This window comes from Sorex fumeus, unplaced genomic scaffold (genome assembly GCF_029834395.1).
Source record: "Sorex fumeus unplaced genomic scaffold, SorFum_2.1 ptg000006l, whole genome shotgun sequence".
Taxonomy (NCBI): domain Eukaryota; kingdom Metazoa; phylum Chordata; class Mammalia; order Eulipotyphla; family Soricidae; genus Sorex; species Sorex fumeus.
In genome coordinates, this window is record NW_026606063.1 from 63043231 (window position 1) to 63058165 (window position 14935).

The following is a 14935-nucleotide window of genomic DNA, read 5'->3' on the forward strand; positions in this document are numbered from 1 at the left end:
TAGTAGATGCAGCGTGTGACAGCATGCCCAAAACTCTCCTCAGCCACTGGCAGGCGCTCCTCCAGCTGGCCCTGCATTTCTGTCCTCAACTCTGGTGACAAGAGCCCAGCAGCTCCTCAGCTCACACATACCAGATCACAGAGTTTTCCTACTGAACATTTACTTCCTGAACTGAATGTTCTAGAATTCTGACCTCCTCTTCCTTTCCTCAATTTTCGGCCACCACTTTTTATGACCTCTGCCATGATTATCTTACCTGACAATTTGAAAGCCAGCTTCATTTTGGAAAGTTCCAGTTCCTGGGAAGGGTACCCCAGGATCACAGAATGTGAACACAGACCACTGATGGGCTATTACATGGAATACATGGTGGACTACATACAAAACTGACCAGTCAGCTCCAAAAGACCTCCAATTCTGTTAGGAATTTGGAGGAGTGAGAGTAAACACTTGACTTCCCTTTTGATTTTTATGGGAAGCAATGTAAGCACTTAAAGAACAGCAATTTTGTCTGTGTGGTTTGCATCTTTTTTTCTGCTTGCAATACAAATACATTTTTCTTGGTGGACCTTTAGGATCAGTGGCCGCACTTACTAAAATATTGTGATGAACAACTGTTTGATAATGTTTAGGAAAGGTAAAAATTGTCAACTACTCAAATAAAAGCAAATCTCCAATTTCCCCAATGACTGGAGCAGACTAAAGAGAATCCCTAAAATCCACTGGATGCTTTACACACACTTGGAGTCATGTGTTCACGAACGAAACTCTTCACCGGGGCAGAAAAAGCCAGAGGGCTGTTTTTTAAAGAAAGGGACAAGGAAAGGAAAATGATTTTCGAACCTAATTATAAACTTAACAATTTCCCACAAAAATCAGGATGTTTGTAAATACTGTCAGATATGTGAATTTGTCTTTAAAAACAACAGTTAAAATTATTTTTTCACTTCTAGAAACTTTCTTTCATGGCCACGTAACATGCTGTATCTTCTTCTTTGCCTCAGGGGGCTTCAGGTTGTTCTGAAAGACATAAATAAAAATCAATTTATGAACAGAGAAACAAATTGTCAGGAAATAACTGAAATGACTTAGTTAAGACCCAAGTTTAGGGGCTGGAGTGATAGCAGAGTGGGTAGGGCGTTTGCCTTACATGCGGCCGACCTGGGTTCGATCCCCAGCATCCCATATGGTCCCCCCAGCACCGCCAGGAGTAATTCCTGAGTGCAGAGCCAGAAGTAACCCCTGAGAATTGCCAGGTGTGACCCGAAAAAGCAAAAAAAAAAAAAAAAAAAAAGGGCCCAAGTTTACTAGCATTACCAGCAGAGCAGTGCTGCCCCCTGGTGGGGAAGAATGTTTAAATTAGATAAACAAGGAAATCCCCCAGGTTCATAATTTCCTTTCCATTTTCAATAAGGTTTTCCTCCTCAGCAAAGGACACCAGGGCCACTTGTGACTAAGGTCTAGGCTGGAAGGTCTGAGGCTTGATGCTGCCTGGGCCTGGAGGTACTGGGAGGCACCGGGGCCACAGCTAGCAGTCTTGGGGTGCCATTCAGGCTAGACACAGGAATTTGGGGCCACACACTAGGCAGCATGCGTACTCCAGCTCTTGAGCCATCTATCTCCCCAGCCCTGGCTCCCATTTTTCTCACAGTCATTGTCAGATGTTTCCAACTTATAATTGCCCTGGGCACTTACAAATATGCGGACTGAATCTTATCACAGTATCAATAAAATAAACCCAAGCAGAGTGGGAGTAATGCTTTGTCTGGGTTTTTAGGTTACTCGGAGCTAAGAACCACTGATAGCTCCTGACCTGCTTCCTTCTTCCTGACTCACATCTCCCCCAATCTCACCATCCAAGATTTCTTTTTTTCTTTTTTGGATCACACCCGGCGAAGCTCAGGGGCTACTCCTGGCTCTGAACTCAGGAATTACTCCTGGCAGTGCTCAGAGGACCACCTGGGATGCCAGGATTTGAACCCGGGCTGGCCACATGCAAGGCAGATTCCCTACCCGCAGTACTATTGCTCCGGCTTCTCACCATCCAAGATCTTAATATGAAAAAATTTATGGTTGTTTCGAGGTCACACCCAGAAGTGCTCAGAGCTTACTAATCGCTCTGTGCTCAAGGATCACTTCCTGATGGGGCTCATTGGGGATCATGTGTCACACCAGGGATCAAATCTGGGTTGGCCATGTGCAAGGCAAGCACTTTACCCTGCTGTGCCCTCTCTGGCCCATTCTATTGGCTCCTAATCCCCCCACACACATCTGCGCCCGTCTTGGGGCTACCGACTATGGAGAAAGCCTGGTGTTATAAGCAGTACATGATATGGAGTCAAACAGACCTCAGTTCAGACTGCAGTCTGGCCACTTACTAACTTTGGAACCCTGGATGAATTTATTTTAATGTTCTAAACTTGTATCTATGAAATAGGAGTAACTATTATGCCAAAATCCTAAGGTTGGTGAAAGGATCCAATTAACTAAAAAATAAGCTTGAAGGTCAGAGATTTAACTCAGTAGAATTCTGAGTTTTTGTATAAACAAGACCCAGTCTCCCCCCTCTCTTTGGCCCTCCACCCTGACACACACAAATAACTCTGGTGAAATAGTCAGCAGTTTTGTTTTGATCCCTTTGATATGATCTGCAATGATAATGTCAAAGCATACCACGGAATGCTGTGGACTGTTTGTGACGCCTCAAAAGTTACAAACTGGGGACCAAAGGATGTGGTTGAATGGTATAGCACTCGCCCTGCATGTGTTCAATCCCCAGCAACACTTCAAAGAAAATTAATCATTAACACCAACGTGTCTGAAGGCCCAGGAGAGGTGAAGGCAAAGCTGGGATGTAGGGGACTGAGGTCCCTTAAGAGACACGAGTTCCTGTCCCTTCCACCATGTGGTCCCCAGTAAGTGAAGAGTTGGCTAAGACCTGGCAGTGGAAGACACCGCCAGACAATGAGTGTGCCAGAGCCTTGCCTCTGCACTTCCCAGTGCTGGAGAGCACTGAAGAAGCAAATGACTTGTCTGACCATCCAGTCAGATATTTTCATTACAGGAGAGACTGAGAGAACAAGAAAAGGAAGGCTACAAAGCTGCTGCATATTTTAAAGTGAGATCACTTTTCTGAAGAACCCTGGGGAGACTACATCTGTACATATCAATCGGTCTATATCACAGTATAGATAAATCATCTCTTCAAATAACTACCAAATTTGCCAACATATGAAATCATGTTCATGTACCGCTGTGCTATCGCTCCAATGGGGCTGGAGCGATAGCACAGTGGTAGGGCGTTTGCCTTGCACGCAGCCAACATGGCCGACCCGAGTTCGACTCCTCCGCCCCTCTCGGAGAGCCCGGCAAGCTACCGAGAGTATCTCGCCCACACGGCAGAGCCTGGCAAGCTCCCCGTGACGTATTCCATATGCCAGACACAGTAACAACAAAGTCTCCAATGGAGACGTTACTGGGCCCGCTCGAGCAAATCGATGAACAACGGGAGGGCCTTTACCTTACCTTATGAAATCATGTATGTAAGTGCTTACATGAACCATGGCACAACTTTGGAGCACAGTAAAAATCAAATACACAGCCTGTTCCGCCTAGCGGCTTGGGGTCTACCATCTTCCACAGGCCAACGGACAGCCAGGTAGGGGTCCACAGTGACGAGACACACAGAGCCTCACGGGATGGAGGTGGAATCAGCCCTATACTCCCCTGCCTCAATGCTTTACTCCCCCGCCTCAACGAGACCCTGAATACTGAGTCACTGCCCATGAACAGGCCCTCTGGCTACTCAAGCTGCTTAAGCCATAATTCCAAAGACTCAGAAACAAATCTCGGAACCCAGCAGCTTTTGGCAGAAACCCCTCCAGATTTAATTATTAAGATTTCAGAAGTCCAAATAGTCTACGGTTGCCTTTTCGGCAGATCTGAGTGTTGGGGTAAAATCACAAATAATAATGGTGGGTCTGGCGTCAAAATATTGAAAGTAATCAAAGTAGAGAGAGAGTAATGTGGAAATCATCTGCCCCACAGGTAGGAGGGTGTGGGATGGGGGGGGGTGGTATACTGGGGTTTTTGGTGATGGAAAATGTGCACTGGTTAAGGGACAGGTGTTTCATCATTATATGACTGAGACTTAAACCCGAAAGCTTTGTAACTGCTCTCACAGTGATTCAATAAATAAATTTATTTTAAAACTCTACACACACACACACACACACACACACACAGTAATTTAGTAGATCTCCCTCCCCCAAGTTACCTCAACTAACTACAACTTCCTCCATCAGGAGGCCATGAGGCAGTAGATCCTTATAGTGTGGTTTAAAGTACAAAATACAAAAAGTTATGGTCAAACTCAAAAATGCTATTTAAATAAATATATGTAGAGAAATATATGTAGAAAAAGGGGAGCTAATTTACATGGGTGGAGCACACAGATCAGGGATCAGGTTCCCCACTCACAGCCCCAGGAGCACTGGCGGGCATAGTCCTGGGGGCCCCCAGCACCTTGAGGCCAGCCAGAGCACCAACTGTTAGGTAGCACAAATGCTAAGCTGTATAAATATCAGGTAGTACAAACGCCAGGTTGTATAAAAGCCAGGCTGCACATACATCAGGTTGTACAGCTGGGCCTGAATCGCCAGGAGTGGCCGCAGTTCCAGAGCACTGCTGCAAAGTGCCCCACTTCCCGCCAATTACAATGTTCAAAAAGTTAACAAGTGTGTGACTCCAGATAAATTCTTAATTTTCTGACCCCGCCAAAGTGTTTCTCTACACATCTAAAGCTAAAATAAACAAAATGCACTTTTGAAAGAATGATCCTATCACCAAGGGCTTGAAACACAGAGAAACTACATGTAAAAACCAGATAGATCATCCAAAGTTCACGAAACAGCTGCGCGCCCCCACCCCACCCCGCCACCAGCTGAGACGGACAGCACCATGTAACCCACAGCCCATCCCGCACTTATTACCACCTCAGCTTCTTCCTTAGGGGCCACTCGTTTCAACTTCACCGGAGTCGTTCCAACTGGGGACAAAGGTGGTGACTTCAGAGGTCCTGAAGGACTTTTCCTGTGTGTTAAGTCATGATTCTGTTTACTGTCATTATCGTGTTCCATCTTATTGTTCATAGGCAAATTGGAAGACAAAATCAAGGAGGAGGAATTTGCAAATTTCTGAAAGGCATGATTGGTAAAGCCTGCCTGAGGCGGGGGTTTGAGTCGGTCATTATCTCCGTTCTCAGTCTTTTTCACTTTTATACTTGTACTGGTCGAACTTCCATCAAATACAATCAGGGGTCTTTTCCTTAATCCGTCCACAGAGCCACTCCTAAAACCAAAGAAAAATACCATACTAATGAAGAACCAGTTCGCTGGAAACCAACCTGAGCAGGGGACGGAGATCAGGGGGGGAACATAACCTTTGCAGATATGAGGCACCAAACACAAAAATCAAACAACGAAGACCAAAATTAGATTTATTGGTAACTCATCTAAGTAGAACTACAGAAATAAAATTTTCTATGTTTCTCTGAAATAAAGCAATAGTCTTCTAGTGTTTTAAATGTTTAAGTATTTGCTGACAAGAAACTTAAAAGTCACCTTTTAATGCATACACCACTTTCATTTTGAAAACACCATCCAATTCTTTTTTTTATGGGGGGGGGGGGGAGGTTGTCAATCATACCTCACAGCACTTGGGGGAGCTATGCAGTACAGGTGATCAAATCTGGAGTCCTCCATGCAGCTCAACAGTACATCCACCAACCAACTCTGGAGCTTAATCTAATATTCTATTTTTTTTGTTTGGGGGACACACACCCCAGACAGTGCTCAGGGGATAAGTCGTGGAGGGGTCCAGGGGAACATATGAAGTGTCAGGTATCGAACCCAGGCCGGCATCTGGGTAATTAATAACTTTTTAAATCCACCAGCTTCTATCTTGACTGAATCCTTAACTATTTAGAGAACATTTTTAAAAATTTGCTTTGAAATAGAAAAAATCCTGAAAGATTTACTTGGGTCAATGTGCCTGAATACGCAGACCAGAAAGAAATATCATCACGGGCAGGAGGGAGTTCACTGGGTTGAAACACATGCTTTGTAAATAGGAGCTGGGTAATCAATTCCCAGTACTCTAGGCTTTGCTGGGAGGGACCAGTGAGCACTGGGAGTAGCCTCTCAAAACTGTGTACAGTAGCCCCAAAAAGGAAAAGTATTTCCTTAGAAAGAATCAAGCCAGGCCTGCTCCTCAAACCTGTGTTCTCCCTCGAACACATATTTCAGTTGCTCGTCTCTGATTCTCTGCTTGCCTCTTTCCACTCTGGAGAAGGTACACAGTAGCCAGACCAATCAGTATGTGACCCCAGGCTCACAGGCAGCAGACTGGGCTCCTGATCCTTTGATCAGGATGTACATATATTTAATTTCCAGAAGACTAAATGTATATATCATAATGAGGTAGTAATATCCCTACTGAGGTAGTTTTCCCTTCATAAGCAGAGAGTAAACCAACCCACTTAAAACTCCATGATTCTCCTCAGTCTTTCTTACTACATCCTTTCCCATGGCAACAGGGACTGCGAAGATAGTGCCTCCCAAACAGAGGCCTCCGAAAGTTGTTAATCGGTCACTTGCATCCACCAGCAATAAAACAGGAAAGGAAATAACTAGCCCACTCTTAGGACACTCCAGTCATTAACCAATGATATTAAACAAATTAATATGCTTCTATTTTATGAAAAAAAATTTCTGATCAAAAGAACAAAAGCAACCAGTGCTGGCGTGGATGTGGGGAAAAAGGAACGCTCTTTCACTGTTGGTGGGAATGCCCAATAGTCCAGCCTTTCTGGAAAACAAATATGGACAGTCCTTCAAAAACTAGAAATTGAGCTTCCATACGACCCTGCAATACCACTTCTGGGAATATATCCCGAGAATGCAAAAAAGCACAGTAGAAATGACAGCTGTACCTAAATGTTCATTGCAGCACTGTTCACAATAGCCAAAATCTGGAAACAACCCAAGTGACCGAGAATAGATGACTGGTTAAAGAAACTTTAGTACATCTATACAATGGAGTACTATGCGGCTGTTAGGAGAGATAAAGTCATGAAATTTGCTTATAAGTGGATAGACATGGCCAGGAGGATTGCTCCATAGCTGGAAGCCTGCCTCATGAGCAGAGGGCAGAAGGCAGGGGGAATGGAGAAGGGATCACTAAGAAATTGGCGACTTGAGGAACCGGTAGGGATGGGAGATGTGTGCAGAAGTAGATAAAGGACCAATCATGATGACCTTTCAGTATCTGTATTGCAAACCATAATGCCCAAAAGTAGAGAAAGAGTATGGGGAATACTGTCTGCCACAAAGGCAGGGGGAGGGTGGGAAAGGCGGGGTATCTGGGGAGATTGGCGGTGGGAATATGCACTAGTGGAGGGATGGGTGTTTGATCATTGTGTGATTGTAACCCAAACATGAAAGCTTGTAACTATCTCATGGTGATTCAATAAAATTTAGAAAAATTAAAAAATTTTTTAAAAAAATCTGAAATGTAAAACTTTTCAATGGCATACCTGAAACGCTACAACTTTCACTGTGCTATGATTAAGACTTAAAGTCTTATTCCTATAATTCAGCAATCTTACTGGCCCTTTCTACAAAGAGATATACAGAACTCAAATGATTTTTTTGCTATTTTAGGCCACACCCTTAGCGCTCAGGGATCACTAATGGTAGGGCTCAGGGGACCATATAGAGTGCTAGGGATGGAACCTAAATTGGCCACACACAGGCCAGCACCCCACCTGCTGTACTAGCTCTATGACCCTGATTATATATATATATATATATATATATATGTATCTTTTACATATATTCTTTATACACACGTATCTTTTTCAAGTACCATAATTTACAACAATGTTCAAGATAGTTTCATGCATACAATATTCCAACCTTACTAGTCAGAATTTGCTTCCCACTACCATTGTCTCAGGGTCCCACTTTCTATAGATCAGTTCTCAACTAATTATTAGCATCAAGTCTGGCACCTGAATCAAACTCATAACTACCTACTGGCTGGGTTTCAGCAGTTCTAATTGCAATCCTTTCCGACTATCACCGTGTCCCGATCTTCAGTAATTTCTCAGTAATGCAGCTGGTTCCAGTTAGTATCTTCACATAGATCTGCCCAAACCTTCTCACTGCTTTAAGGGAAGAAGCCACCATCTTCACTAAGAGCACGTAGGAGTCACTGTTCTTACACAATATTCTCCTCCATTTCAACTTGTAATTGAACTTCCAAACAACTAACATCCTTCCTAATTAGTTTCAACCCTTTGGCCATTTCCCTGGGCACTCCAGCCCTGCAGCTATTTGCTTGGGGTGGCTGTGCAGGGTTCTGCATTCCAGGGCAGATTGCTGATGTTACTCTCTGCAAGTTTGATTTACTTAGGTTCTGCCAGGTCCCTTTACTTTTCTCTCACTGTTACATAAACAGATTTTACTTCACCTGTTACTATGTATTTCTCAAAACACTAGCAGGAAATTCTACATAAACAGCTGCTGAAGTAACTTTTGCCTGAGTAAACAGAGAGACAAAACTATTCAGTCAGGAGCCAAAAACAGTATGGCAGATAGAGCCTTGCCTTTCACATGGCCCACTTCAGGTTTGATTCCCCAGAACCCCAAAAGGCCCTCCAGTTCCACCAGGAATAAGCCCCAAGTACTACCCAGTGTGACGCCCCAAAACAAAACTACTCTATCAATGTAAGATGAAAGCCCAAACCACTCAAGAGTATCTGAAGAAAGAAAGAAACAAACGAACTACCTTTTATCCTCATTTTTTATCCCCTGCTGTTCTCTTTTCTTTTCCATCATCTTCCCCCATCGGTTCTTTGGCAAATCTCTCCGAGGCAATGGTATTGCATGCTGAACATAAAGATCAGTAAGCTCGTCCTTGTTTATGCTTCTGTTATTTTCAACCGCTATGTTCTTCTGTGGGATAGAAAGCAAAGGTGATTTCAAAACAGCATCCTTTGTCATAAGGATCCCTCATCTAGTAACAGGGCCCAGATAGGCACTCAAGCCACACACGACCACACCCCTCACAGGTTGTCAGCCTTCAGTCCTGCCTGCTGCTGGGAAAGCACTGACTGCTGGGCACGCTCTGCCAGCCTCTCTGAGACCCAGGACTGGGTAGGGGGGAGGGGGACAGGAGGAAGGGGAGGGGGGAACCTGACCAGGCCAACAGTATGGCATTAACAATATGAGTTTGACAAAAGCATCCAGGAACTGCTGCAGGGATGCGGATGAAGGCAGGGAGACTGGAGGTCACCTCCAGTAACTGACAGGTCCCTAATGCGGCGGGAGCGGTGGGTTTCCAGGATGACGCCTGTGGCCTCTCACCCAAGTCCAATCTTCCTACTGTACCCCGGCCCCCATCGTTCAAGGGGTCCTCCGCACATCGTGCAGACCTTCCTATTGTAGGTCCTCACGGCTTCCCATCTTCCAAGGGGATCCCCATCATGCGAGCAGCCCAGATAGAAGCAGGAAACGCTGGCAACGCCGGGAAGGGAGCCGGGCGCGGTCACTGGCTCCAGCACAGACAAGGCCTGGAAGCCTTTACATTCAGTACAACTGAAACGGAAGCCCCCAGTCCCCGATTTTTCTCACTGGTGACTTGACAGCCTGGGAAAAGCAATCTCCTCCACGCAAGGCCCCGGTATGAAGGCGGGAAACCCATCAGCCAGCTACATCGGTTAAGAAGCGCCGCGGCGGCCGGAATACACAGAACCCCGAGAAGAGCTGCCCGGGGCGGTGGTCCAGGCTTGCAGCCCCGGGAGTGGACCCGCGGGTCTGTCGACAGAGACGGCGGGGCCGCACGTCACTCACCCACTCCGCGGGGCGCCGAGATCAGCCGGCCGCGCTGCAGAACTCGCGTGCGACAACAAAACTACCGCCCATGGGTCTGGCGCTATGATATAGCACAGCGCGTAGAGCGTTTGCCTTGCAACGCGGCCCACCCGTGTTCGATTCCCAGCATCCCATATGGTCCCCCGAGCACCGCCAGAAGTGAGTCCTGAGTGCATGAGCCAAAAGTAACCCCTGTGCATCCAAAAGAAAAAAAATAAGTATACCGCCCGTTCCCCTCCCGGACTCGGGCCGAGTCTCCTGGAGGTCCCGAGGCCCTGCAACAAGCCTCGGGAGCCACGGGGCTCGGATCCCGCCCATGGCAGGGAGGGGAAGGGGGATACTTTATTGTTTTTTTCTTTTAGATGGGAGGTGGACAGGGGGCACATTTCAGGTGTCCCCCACCCCGCGTCGGCCCGCCCGCCCCGGGCCCTTCCGACGGGCGCGTCTCCCCAGGAGTTCTCGAAACCACGCAGGCCAGGAGAGAGGAACTCGGACCCGGGAGGGCTGACATTCCAAGGGCGCCGCCGTTCCGAACCCGCAGCAGGCGCGCCGCAGGGTCCCAGCCCGCCCGAGGACAGCTCGGGGCGACCTCAGGTCCCTGCACCTCCGCCAATGCAGGCCCACCCGACCCCGCGCGCCCGACCTGCTCGAGAGTGAGGAGTAGGAACTCCTGAGACAGCAGCTCAGGGTGCAGCAGGAGCTCCGAGTCCGTGCAACTGCGACCGCCCACATACCCCGCCATCGTCGTCTCCAGGAGACCCGGGCCGGCTACCCACAAGGCTCCGCGCGGGAAGCGTTCTGGAAGTGACGTGTTCGGAGGGCGCCGGGCTGTGTCGTCATCCAGCAGCGCCGCGCCGCGCCGCGTCTGCCTCGGTGCTCGCGGCTGGCCCGGCTTGCAGGCGTCGAGGGGCGAAAGGGACGGAGTGGGAAGGTCTGGCCTGGAGACGACAACGACACCGCGAGTGTTGCTGGAGGAGAGGGGAATGCCAAAGCCGGGGCACTCGCGCCTGGGATGGCGGACGCAAAAGGAGTCCCCAAAAGCGCAGCCTTGCGGGAGAGGCGGGGGCCTCGATATGGCCCCTTGTCACCTCCCGGGTGATCTCGGTCCATGTTGCTTTCGACTCTGTCGTGTGCTGCTCCGCCGTCCACTCGCGGCCAGAGATGTTCAACCTGCGCATGTGTGCACCGAAATCGCCCACGAAAATCACAGGCCAAGAAACGCCGCCAGAAACGGGCAAGAATTCACCGTGCGCAGAGACTACATCTTGCGTGCCTCTGTACCCTTGCACAGCCCTGCCCGGTCCAGGTCCCCGAATGCTTGTTCTGCAGGACAGCGAATAGGTCCAGGGCAGTTGATGAGGGTCAAGGAAGGAGCAAGTGGCACACAGACGTCCAAGTCCATTTCCTCCACTTTAACGAAAAGGAAACAACGACCATTTTAAACAAACAGTTGTAGCTACTATTACATAATCCCTTATAATGATAATGAACTTTTTTTTTGGCCCCCTCACGGGTTGCCACCGGAGTTGCTGGGCAGTGAGGAGGCATGTGGTTCCAGGGATGGAACCCAGGTCTCCTGTATGCAGAGCCTGCACGCAGGTCTTGTGCTGGTTTCGACAGCCGTCTACAAGGTTTACTTACTGCTATCATCCCTTGTGGAGGAGATACACAACCCCAAATACTGTGCACATTTAAAACACATAAACATCTATGTCTACAAGAAAAACCAATGTATAGATGTGTTCTAATAAGGACTTAGGGTTTGCATCCTTGTTGTTATTTGTATTTTATGGGGCTGAGGCACACCCAGCTGTGCTCAAAGCTTATTCCTGGCTCTGTGCTCAGGGATCACTTCTGGCTGTGCTCAGGGGACTATATGGGGTGCCAGGGATGGAACCCAGGTCATTTACATGTAAGGAAGTGCCCTGTTCACTATACTGCCTCTCCAGCCCCTCAATGATGTCGTTTTACTGGGTATTGGCCACAAAATATGAACAATCTGACAATGCCATAAACGAGACTTTGAAAGAGTTTTATATTTTTGGTGACGCAGGATAGGTTTTGTTGAAATAAACTTAAACATGGATGGAGAGGAGGAGAGGACTCAAGTGTTCAAATGAATATGGGCTCCTGGAGGGTGGGGGGACAGACACGCAAGTGAGACACATTCAAGGGAGAGCAAGGACTTGAAGAGCAAGCCTAAAAGAGCATTTTAAAATAAGATGCTAAATGGAAAAGACAAGAGACATAGCAGTGTTTTACAGTTTTACTTTTGTTTAGAAACTGAGGCTCAGAGCTGGAAGGAAATAGATGGTCCAGTTCTTCCCTTGGAGTGTTAAAGAACATCATCTGAGGTGAAATGGCTTCCCCAACATTAAGCTGAGGCAGGTATTTGGATGGTCTAATTTGATGAGCGGGGTGATCACAGCCACTGGGCTAATCTGACTGCTGCTTTTGGGGCAGCATTCCAGCCAGCGCTCTGGAGAGGATATGACCTGAGGCCCGAAAATCTTTAACTTTGGAGTTAAGTATATAATGGTGATGATTTGCTATACCCAAGAAAATAATTCAAAATTCAAAGTAGTATGAAATTTGCACTCCTAGTAGTAGTATCCCCATTCCCCACACCAGAAGGTACCATTTTTAGTGGTGAAGCAGCTGCTTTGGAAGGAGCCTGAACTTGAAAGTTAGAACTCAGTTGAAATTTTGTTCTGTGTAGAGACTTGAACAGAACAGTTACTCAGTTTTCTCAGCCTATCTTATTGGGAGAAAAATGATGTGTTAGGGGCTGGAGTGATAGCACAGCAGGGAGGGTGTTTGCCTTGCACACGACCAACCTGAATTTGATTCCCAGCATCCCATATGGTCCCCCCCGAGCACCGCCAGGAGTAATTCCTGAATGCATGAGGCAGAAGTAACCCCTGTGCAATGCGGAGTTTGGCTCAAAAAGCAAAATAATAATAATAATGTTTAAAAAATTTTAAATGCTGTGTTAACACCATTTTCTTCTTTTTTTTTTTTTCTGGCTCTGGGGATCAAACCCCAGTGCCTCACACGTTCAAAGACTCTACCACAAAGCTATATCCCAGCAATGTGCTAAAGGTTTATTTCGGTTTGCTTGGGGGCTATATCCAGCAGTGTTCAGGTCTTACTCCTGGCTTGGTGCTCAGGGATCTCTCTTGGTGGGGTTGGGAGACCTTTTGGGGACACCAGAGACTAAACCTGGATCAACTACTTGCAAGGTAAGTGTAGCTCTAACCCCTCAAAGGATTTTATTTATTAACATTTGTATTCGATTCCTGTAGATGACAAGAACAGAGATAAGGGAGAGTAGCGGACACTGCCCTACCTGGCATCCTCTCCTTTGTAGCCTGATGAGTTCTTCTCAGGCAGGGTCCATCCATTGCCTTTACATCTCCCAGCTGCTCATTCATACTGTTCTGTCACTACGGAGGTATGTGATAAAAGTTCACTGAATGAATGGACACACTGAGAACTTGGGCTGTTGATGTCTCTAGTAGTGTGATATTTGAGATATTTATGTTACCCGTATTTTGTCATTAGTTGTCAAAAGTCTGAGCATACCTGTAATTAAAAAGTTTAAAGTGACTATTTAAAAATGTTTCGACCCATATCTTAGCAACATAGAATTATGTTCTGTCTTCTGTTTTCAATAACTACCTTCAGGGTATGGGGCAATAGTATGGTGGGTATGGTTTGCACGCAGCTGACCTGGGTTCAATCCCTGACAACCCATATGGTCCCCTGATTCCTGTCAGGAGTCATTCCTGAGCACAGAGCTAGGAGTGATCTCTGAGCAGCACTATCAGGTGTGGTCCAAAACCCGGAAATAACGTGGTACCCAAATATGCTCAATGTGAACTCATAAAAAGAAAGATTATAAATTAAAATAATGGAAGTCTATTTTTATTTATTTATTTATTTTTGCTTTTTTGGGTCACACCTGGCGATGCACAGGGGTTACTCCTGGTTCTGCACTCAGGAGTTACTCCTGGCGGTGCTCAGGGGACCATATGGGATGCTGGGAATCGAACCCGGGTCGGCCGCGTGCAAGGCAAATGCCCTACCCGCTGTGCTATCTCTCCAGCCCCTGGAAGTCTATTTTTAAAGTCTCTCTTTTAAGAGAGAAGAGAGGTGCCTGCCTGCCACAGAGGCAGGCTGAGGTGGGGGTGACTTGAAAGGGTGGGGAAGGAAACTGGGAACATCGGTGCTTGGAAAATTACACTGGTGAAGGAACAGGTGTTGGAACAATGTATGACTGAAACACAATCATGAACAATTTTGTAATGCTTTATCTCATGGTGATTCAATAAATTTAAAAAAAAAAGAAATACTGGAGGGATAGGTGTTGGAATACTGTATGACTGAAATCCGATCGTGAACAGTTTTGCAAAGGTCTATCTCACAGTAATTCAACAAACTAACAAACAAACACTGTCCTCCTGTTGTTCATGGATTTGCTCGAGCGGGCCCAGTAACATCTCCATCATGAGACTCGTTGTTACTGTGTTTGGCATATTGAATACATCACGGGAAGCTTGCCAGGCTTTGCCTTGCGGGCGAGATACTCTTGGTAGCTTGCCGGCCTCTCCGAGAGGGGCGGAGGAATCGAACCCGGCTCAGCCGGGCTGGCTGCGTGCAAGGCAAACGCCCTACCACTGTGCTATCACTCCAGCCACAGTAATTCAATAAAAAAAATTTTTTAAATAAAAGACAAAAATATACTACAAAATTAAAAACACTGCTAGAACAATAAAGAATGTGAATAAGACTCCTATTTCAGTTTTAATATAAATTGAATGAAAACAAAACCCAAAAAGTCTCTCTTTCATCTCTAGTACAGCACCAAAACAGGCAAACAAAAAATATGGCAGCAGGGTCAGCTGGATCTTAAGAGCTGGCCCAAAGTCAAAAGTTCAAGGTCTAAAAATATAAATAAAAACCTTTCTTTAAAGTCTCTTTTAGGGGCTGGAGCAATA

At 46.6% G+C, this 14935-nt stretch overlaps 1 protein-coding gene across 1 annotated transcript; it reads right to left on the minus strand.

The window, feature by feature from the left end:
- On the minus strand, positions 1–10706 carry CUNH2orf49 (chromosome unknown C2orf49 homolog). The gene is made up of 4 exons (XM_056124426.1): positions 10579–10706; positions 8851–9017; positions 4992–5349; positions 1–1020 (listed from the first exon to the last, which is right to left on the minus strand). Exons 1-4 carry the CDS (start codon positions 10675–10677, stop codon positions 964–966), a joined length of 681 nt encoding a protein of 226 aa, XP_055980401.1. The 5' UTR covers positions 10678–10706; the 3' UTR covers positions 1–963.
- Between the last annotated feature and the right edge of the window lie 4229 nt (positions 10707–14935).

What these genes read in the sequence shown, in the direction of transcription:
- CUNH2orf49 (XM_056124426.1), bottom strand. Translation starts at nt 10,677, where the DNA reads ATGGCGGGGTATGTGGGCGGTCGCAGTTGCACGGACTCGGAGCTCCTG. An exon ending in TACTCCTCACTCTCGAGCAG is followed by an intron (nt 9,018 to 10,578) that starts GTCGGGCGCGCG and finishes TCTATCCCACAG; the next exon opens with AAGAACATAGCGGTTGAAAA. An exon ending in CTAAGGAAGAAGCTGAGGTG is followed by an intron (nt 1,021 to 4,991) that starts GTAATAAGTGCG and finishes TATGTCTTTCAG; the next exon opens with AACAACCTGAAGCCCCCTGA.